This window comes from Malaclemys terrapin, chromosome 7, assembly GCF_027887155.1.
Source record: "Malaclemys terrapin pileata isolate rMalTer1 chromosome 7, rMalTer1.hap1, whole genome shotgun sequence".
Taxonomy (NCBI): domain Eukaryota; kingdom Metazoa; phylum Chordata; order Testudines; family Emydidae; genus Malaclemys; species Malaclemys terrapin.
The window spans coordinates 70,652,916-70,661,830 of record NC_071511.1 but is presented as its reverse complement, the minus strand read 5'-3'; the positions used below and the strand labels follow the sequence as shown (position 1 = coordinate 70,661,830).

At 40.8% G+C, this 8,915-nt stretch overlaps 1 protein-coding gene across 1 annotated transcript; it reads right to left on the bottom strand.

Moving 5' to 3' along the window:
- Positions 1-1,434: 1,434 nt before the first annotated feature.
- LOC128841237 (pulmonary surfactant-associated protein D-like) lies at positions 1,435-8,674 on the bottom strand. The gene is made up of 5 exons (XM_054036102.1): positions 8,229-8,674; positions 6,112-6,314; positions 4,793-4,900; positions 3,897-3,980; positions 1,435-1,995 (listed from the first exon to the last, which is right to left on the bottom strand). The coding sequence occupies exons 2-5, from the start codon at positions 6,296-6,298 to the stop codon at positions 1,619-1,621; spliced, it is 756 nt and encodes a 251-aa protein (XP_053892077.1). The 5' UTR covers positions 6,299-6,314; positions 8,229-8,674; the 3' UTR covers positions 1,435-1,618.
- Positions 8,675-8,915: the final 241 nt, after the last annotated feature.

Here is an 8,915-nt window from a genome sequence, read left to right as displayed (position 1 = left end):
CTGGTGAGAAGTCGGGTACGTAAGAGCAACTTCTGGTAAAAGGTTTAAGCAATTAAGGCCATTTTAAATTAATTTCTTCACTGCTGTGTGATGTCTAAGTGCCAGTCACCAGCTGGCAGTGTGGAAGGAGGTTGGATCTCTCATTGGTGGTGAGAGAGAAGGGCAGCTTGAGGTTGATTGGAGTGCTGGTTGTGGGGAACAGTTGATGGCAACTGAAATGGGAAGAGTTGGCATTGCCGTGGGCATCTTTGTGTAATGAATCAAAGCCACAGGGATAAGACATTATGCTGAGTTGCAGGAGTGACTGGCAGTAGCAGTGGCTATGCCACCTCCGCCAACTTCACGGAACCTGACCCACAGTATCCATGTACCTCCTTACTCTAGATTTCTCTCCCCAGCAGGGAGCTACTTCTAATAGCAGGATCATCTCCTTTCCCATGGTTTTGTTTCTAGGTCCTAAAGTTCTCTCAGCCCAGGGGAGAAGGGAGGAGTCCCTTAGCTGGCTGCTCAGGGTGTCTGTTGATGGCTAACCAATTGGTGTTTTGGCTCACGGGGAGAAAAGGCAGAGCCTGGGGAAAGGTTCTGGAGAGAGACACTAAGGAGCTGAGTGAATAATTGATTTTTCAGTTTGAGGGTCCAACCAAAACTGATTTTTTTTACCAAAATTAAAAGAAAAGGGGAAAATTAGTTTGGGGTCAAACAAAACACTTAAATTGACTCAAAACAACCCCCCCCCTTAGCAAAATTTCTAAATGAAGCTCTGTTCTGAAACAAAACGTCTAAATGTTTAATTTTCAAATGATAGAAACAAGAAGTTGTAATGTTTTCACAAAAAATTGCCATTTTTTTGGCTGAAACTATTTGACAAATGTGACCTGAATTTATGAATAGTTTCAGTGGTCCCTCCCCCCCAAAATTATTTCTTTTGGTAAATTTACTATTTGCTGAAAAAAATCGCCAAGTTCTAATCCAAACACACAAACACAGGCCTAGTTTGCATTAGAAAAGTTTAACTGAATAGATTGCAATAAAATTGATCTAGTTAAACCAGTGCAACCCTTGGGATGCAACTCAAATGCTTCTAGAGTTCTCCATTTCAACAGTGACTTATTAAAAAGATTGTAACAATCAGATCCTAGATACAAAAATACCTGTAAATAGAGATGGAAGGAAATCCTGAAATTTCAATTCTGCCACTTGACTTTTCATCCCAAGTACCTGCCTGTCAAGATAATGCATTGCCAGGTGGCTCTATATGGAACAAAGTGAACATCTTGTTGCCTTTTAAGTTACAAACATGCCATGTGTCTAATTCCTATGGATTTCCCAGGATGGGTCCTTGTATGGAACAGTGGCAATCTGAAAATGAGTGGGCATCAATCATCTCACAGCATTTGTAATATATCCCCAGTTTTAACCAGCTCAGTACACTGATCAGTGTTGCATGATTATTTTATTGGACCACAGTTTTCACATACAGTAGACAGCTGTATGTTTTACATTACTGATGCAGCACAGTGTCCAAAACGTAGGGCTACTGTAAATTGATATAATTAACAATATGTAAAGCTGTCTGCACATTTGTACTAAGGGACAAATAACCAAAAGGGCAGGTAGATTAATATTCACAAATTATTAAACGTTTCTCTGCACAGGATCTGTCATTCCATTTGCCACTTGAATGTACTTCTACACAGTCCTCTATTCCTTCAGAATTATTTGGTTCGTTTGATGCCCAGTTAGAGTATCCTAATGCTTCACCATTTAGATGTTTAAATGTGCCTTCTGTCTGTATGTCATTTATTCCAAGAAATGGCATTTTTTTATGCCTAGCTGCTATTTGTTGGATGGCGCTGTTCTCTGCAGAATTCCTTGGAGAAGCAAGCAGGCCATCAGCTTGGGAACATGCAGCTTTTGAAGTCTCAAAGTCGCCTTCGGAGCCCTCAGTTTTGAATATTTTTTCACCGACAGTCATTCCATTTGGGAAAAGCAGAACTAGGAAAACACATTAGCATAGTACATCCACGTTACTTTCATCACACTGTAATGGGGAAGCTGCTTCTGGGAGCCTACGTAGGAAAAGAGGGTTCCTTTTGTGACTAACCCTAATGTCAGAACTCTGCGTCGAGATGCACAGCTATTTTTGCTGATGTGTTCTGATGCCAGGACAGCTGAGTTCTATTAGCTCCAAACGAGGAGCTTAAAAAGGGTTTAATCTTTTATTGAGAGACCTAGATGCAGGGACTAAGGGGCCCTGAGGGGGAAACCCTTGGAACAGACACACACAGGAGAAATCTTACAGTTGATGTATTATTGTTATTTAAGGACTCGATAGTGACTTTTGGCACAGCTCTGAAGGAGGGTGTGTATGTATGGTGAACTATCCAGGAACAGTTCTGAGATGCACTGGGGCTCAGTCACCCCTCCTCCCCCGTTTCCTCCTTATTACTGGGGTGTAGTAATTTACTGCTTGGCTATACCACCAATAAATCACTATTCACGCTGCACTGGTGCAGTTAGTCTGGTCAGCAAGAAGGGTGGAATGGAACTGAGGTTCTGTCCCTTTCCCATCTCTCTCTCTGCCCACCTGCTCCAGAGGAGAAGTAAGCAGGTGAATGGCTTCCCTTGAGCAGCTGTATAGTGAGTTATAATCCTGCCCCAAATTAATAATAAAGGTGAACCTCAGAAATGGGATAAGTTTGGGAATTCTTCTTTTGTGTCCACACACTGTGTGAGGAGCAGGGTGTGGACATCACCTGCGTGTGCACACACACAGACAACTAGATAACATGAGCAAACACTGCAGCAGTACTACTGTACTCTGTAGTGTTTTTGGAATAGAAGTGTAGCACTTATTCATAAGGTTACACCCATCAAGAGGGGTAGGACACAGGAAGAAGCCTGCGGCCATAATACTTTCAGCTCAGTTTGCATCAGTGCATGTCCTTATATATTATTAAGAGCCTGCTTCTGCTGAAGCCAATGGTAGTTTTGCCACTGACTTTGATGGGAGCAGAATCAGGCCCCATCTGCTGTAAAGATCACAGAACAATTATCTCCCACTCTTCTTTTTGTCCACACGACAGCTAAACTGACATATTGGACACAGCATGGGTTCTATACAAATAATACTTTTGTAGTCTAAGAACCACCTTAGATTGGATCTTAGCACATGATCCATTAGTTATCCCCCATGTACAGAAATTTAACAACAGGCTTGAAGGGATTAGATTTTTCTTGGTAAATGTCAGTGTGAATTTCACCATACAAACACAAGCTGACAAAAAATAATTCCTTAGACGATAATAGAAATTTATGGATAGTCAAAGTAAGAAAAATGCTGCTTGTGAACTTATTAGAGTTTGATTTAAGGATATTTACTGTGTATATTATGACGTGTGATGTTGATAGTTTGTGTTTTAATGCTTAAAATGCTTCACATTTTTGAATCTCAACATCTACTGCCATTAAGTAATTATTGTCTGACCCCCATAATTTCCTACAACTGTGACAATTTAAATAAATAAAAATAAAAATGCTTAAAAATAAACATTGATATCTGTCAAAATTACATTAAAAATGAATTCTGCCAAGCCTACTTAAGAATAATCTCATTGATTAACCGCAATAGGACTCCACTTAAGTTTAAGTACACATGTGGGAGTGACTGTTTGCAGTAGTGGCCCCCTACTTCCCGATGCATCAGAATGGAATTCCTTTACAAAAGCATCAGACAATAGATGGAAGGTTCAAAGTATCAGTGACTAAAGACTGGCCTCAACCAGAATCCTTTTGAACTTCGAGGGAGTTCACATCTGAAGCTGGATCTAAACATCACTTCTCTGGTTGGGCCCATTTGTCAGTGATTGGAAAACATGCCACTTCACCCTGCTTACCTTTCTGGGCTTTGCTGACAGTAGCTTGCAAGGCCTTCAGTTGTGCTTGCAACTCCCTCACTTGAATTTTAAGATGATTAAGTTCTGAGCGATAACATAATTGCATTACTCATACTGTCTCATTACAACAAGGAAAAGTTTTAAAAATTATGAACTTAAAAAAAGGTAAGATCTCAGTGAAACCATGTCTCAGACCTGTAATAAATCACTGGTAGAACATTACCAAGGCGTTGCTTTGTATTTCTGAGTTTCTTTACAAGAACTGGTACTATGAAGCCACAGCTCTCCTCTGAGTGAAAGGGAAACTACCCTCAGGTTGCAATTCTCAATAATACCCACAGCAACGCTGGCTTTTAACTTTTAATCATTAAAACTTACAATTAGAATTTTTTTTGTCACTTTATCAGTTTTAATAATACATGAGTCTAGTGATGGGCGAACCCTCAAGCTCCACCTATCTATATTACTGTAGTGTCCATCCTGCCCCATAGGAGGCTTCCCTTGGAAGTACAAGTTTATCAAACTCCATCCGCCAAGTGACCCTCCAAGGCCTAGCTCATTTCTAAGCCTTGCAAATCTTCTGGACGGCCCCATTCCCACACTTCTAAGTGCTTCTTTTCCTTTGGAAATTGACTGGAATAGCTATAGCAGAATAATTATTGTTGTCATGACACAAAATAATTATTCCACGTATAGCCGTGTTTGTCAATTTCATCATGTAGAGAAACCTCGAAGCGTTTCTGCTCCTCCATACAGAAATGACAAAGCTCACCTAACTCAATTTGTAAAGTTTTTGCACAAACCAGTCATAATTCAAAAAAGGCTATAGTCTATTCTAGTTAGACCACTTCTTCACGTATTCTACCATTATCTCAACAAAAGATTGGTCTGCTTACCTTGGCCTCCACTAAGGCCTGTTGGTCCTCTTTCACCTACTGAACCTTTCTCGCCTTTTGGCCCAGAGGGTCCTGCTTTTCCTGGGAGACCCTGTGTCCCTCTCAACCCTGTCAACCAAGGAGTTGAATGAAAAAGAAAGATCAAAATACAGCAAGTGAGTTATTTAATTTTTCAGCCTTGTCATAGTTTGCAATTGCTGCCATAGCTGCAGATGGGCACAAACTATAATACCCTAAAGTATACCCTATATTATAGGAAGTTCAGATCCTGATGATGATCCAAAGTTCATAACTTGATCCAGTTACCCTAATGGACTCAAATTAGAAAGCCAGATCAGAACACCTGCAGATGGTTTAGAAGTTTGTATCTGGACTGAACATGTTTCTTAATAAAAATATTAATACCCGTGTTTCACTAAAATTCCAGAAATGATTCTAAGTGTGTCCAGATGTGGGCCAAATGTTCAGTAGGTGTAAAGCAGCATAGTTCTGCTGATTTTTGAATTTCTCAAGAAGATCATTGAGTTCAAAGCCATTATCCTTATTTATACCAGCTGAGGATCTGACACAAAACATTTCTGTACAGTCCATTCATGTGCAACATATGCATGGACACATGATTAATCTGGCAAGCCTATACCCATGTACATTATTTTACTTGTGTAAGTATCCCATTGACTTCAGACTCCTCTCCCTTTTTACCTTAGTGGGATGATTCCCATGACAAAAGATCCCTCCCTTGTGTAAGTGTTTACAAGATCAGGCTCTGCATTTCTGGAGCTTGAAAATTCCACATGGCTGACAGGAAAGAAGTGCCTTATTGATAGGACTTTGGAGTGATTCAGTGGAATTCACCTCACAGAGCAAATGGAATTATAAGAGTCTTATAACTTTCTATATGTGCAACACAGCAGTTGTGCTTGCATAGGTATACTGGAAACACAGGGAAAGGTTTATAGGGGAAAGTAACAATTGCTGACTGTGTGCTGAAAATCATGTAACCTTTGAACCCTATTGCTAAGGGTAGAAGAGATTGGTTTATGCACTAAATAATGGCCTCTTTAATGCTTAAAGCATCACTATGTTTTACTGTGTGATCTCACAAATTTAACTATTTTACGGGATTTCAGTGTGACCTGAGTTTATTGAAAAAAAGTCTGCAATGGGGACAATCTGTTCATAGAGGTGACGATAAACGGGGTCATATGATTGCAACATGTAAGTAGTTTAATGCTAGTTTCTTTAGTAGGAAGGAAACCTTTTGTCCCTAGGGCTCTTCTGGCTAAGCACAGCCCTGAGAAATTTTTATATTGTTATACCTAGCTCTCCCTTTTCTCCTTTTGGACCTTCCTTCCCGTCTCTGCCTGGTAAACCATTGCTCCCAGGGATTCCACAGGGAATGAACATGCACGTATTTGCTTTCTCTTCACATGTGCATTGACTGGAGCTGTATTCCCTTACCAATGACATTCCCAGGAGGAGGATGTGAAAAGCATGAAAATGCATAGCTCAAGGCCTTGACCTGGGAAGAATAATGGGAAAATTAAAAACAATGTGAAAAGCATGGCATATTTAACCCCTCCCTCCCCCTTCGCTGAGAACACAGAGGGAGTATGGAGCCCAGAGACCATAAGAATTAGGGACCTGGAGCTGTCCTCTGCTCCCGCCTCTCTTTGTATAGCGAAGTACAGTAAATTGCGCAGCATCATAACACCACCTCAGTTCAGTGCTTCATTTCTGATGAAAACCTACTGTGTAAAATAATATTATGGGAGGCTAATGTCCCATATAATTTGAGGGCTGTTAACCAATGAGTCCATGAGACCTGGACTAGGACACTGGGCGTGCTGTTTCAGAGGAGCAGGCATGCAAGGGAACAGGAACGACAAGGGGAGCCAGGCGGGCAGTGGCTGGCTGGTCAGAATTCACTTAGCAGCTGGTCTGTTGGACTAAAGGGGGAGCCTTTAGATAAGGCCCAGAAAAGCAGCTGCTCTCCCTGTACCTCGTTTTTTGCCCTTGTTCACAGTGCCCTGGCACTAGCCTTGATGAGGAGGAGGAAGAGAAGTAGTGCAGCTGAATACACAGTCGTGCAAGAGAGCAAGAAAAGGAGCATTGGCATTTTTCCATCATCCACTGTAGGCTGCCTGGAAAGCCAAATAACAGCCCATTATATAGTTTATAGATGGGATGTTTATTGAGATGGGTAAAACCAGGAATGGGTTTTGATTTTGCCAACCCTCTTTCAGTCGAGATTTAGATTTGAAAAACAAAAACAAGGGTTGATTCAATTTGAGTTCCATTTTACTCATTTACCTACCTCATCGGGATAGGCATTAGGATTCATGTTAAGGCCTGAGTAAACCCTGCCCACTAAAAAACCAGCATGAGGCAGCTGATGGAGTGAGAGTCTCTCTCAGGTTCTCTATGGTGAGTTCGTCTCATATTGCTTTTTTGGGGTGGGTGTAAAAAGGCTCTGGTTCCAGCCCCAAAGCCTGGTGGACGTTTGGGAGTTGTGTAGGAAGCCAGTCATCCATTGTAGTCCATAAACAGTTCCATAATTTTGGCTCATATCTATATTTCATGTATATTGACACAACTGTAAAAGCAAGAAGTACCTCTACTGAAGATACCCCAGTGTAAGAAGAGTATCAGGCCCTGTATTTCTATTTAGACATCTGGGGTAGGGGATAATTGTTTTACAATGGTGTGTCAAATTCACTGTAATAATAAGGGGAAAACACATAAGAAATGTCCAGAATTTTCCACACTGACACATGAATTATTTTGTTATTTGATCTGCTGGTGAAGCTGAAGGGGGAAAGGCCCCTCCGATGTACATTTTTGTGTTTCGTAAAGAAACAGATTCTAGTTTCAAGCAATAGTGCTAAGGAGCTATCATAGAAAAGATTTAAAGGATAATGGAAAACCTATGGGTATGTTAAACTTTTGCATATGTAAGCTGCATTTATGTTTTCTTTTAAGGGAGGGAACAATAGCATTTTGTGTTGAATGCACTGAAGTTAAGTATTTCACCTTTCTGTACTGAAACCAAAAGCAGCACTAGAAGAATTATTGCTTAATGTTTGACTCATTTTTCTATTAAACATTTTTTATCTCAGAGAAGTTGGCTAATCTTATTACTGACCAATCATTAAATGTTTCACAAGACTTTGGAAGCACCTTATATGCCCAGCAATGATAAAATGATATTATCAGCTTTCACAGAAGAACATAGCACCGTAATCACAAAGGTCCCTAAAGCACTTTATAAAACCTACAGACTGGCTATACGACAATCAAGTCACCCACCACTGAAACGAAAGAACCTGTGGGGTAACACTACATAACAGTTTATGAAAGATACCACATTCTTCTTTTACTTGTGTTTGAACACAGACACACAGAAAATATGCTAAGCTTGTAGGAATCCACTTACCTTGCTAAATAAAAAGTCCAACTGGTGTCTCAGGTTCCTTCCTACTTTAGCAGGCTACTCCCAGCCCTTCCTAGATGGAGCAACTCCCCTGATCTCAGGGTCTTCTGTGCTTTTTTCACTCTCTGTACAGCTTCCTATGCATTCCCCTTACTTTGCAGTTTCTTGCTGCAGTTTCTACCCAGTTAGTTCTACTAATTAACCCCAGGCTCCATCCCAAGTGTGGCAAGCAGGGCTAACTGCACAGGGGCTCCAGTTCTTCAGCCTTTAAAGGGGCAGGCCACCCTGTCACACTGATAATCTACCCTTCCCTTACAAAAATCTTACACGATTCTCAGGCAGCTGGCACTCCTGACTACCATTGTGAAAGAAAGTTGCCAGTAATGGGCATGTTGCTGTCTATTCTAATTGCAAAAGTTTCAACCTTGGAACAACTGAGTACTATTTACTTTCTACAACCTTTTGAGCTTGGATTATGTTGTATGTACTGGGTAAAAATAAATCAAATAAAAAGTAAGGGTTGGCTAAGACTGCTCTAAGTTAGAAGGGAATGTGTCAATTTTGACTTGGGTAATGTATTTATCTGAATTTGGTATGTACTGGTAGAAGCAGCTTGTGTAGGAAGTGTGTCCCAGGCAGGTTACAATTCAGTGTGGCAGTCTCTAGTCATCTCTTCTTCCAAGAACCAAT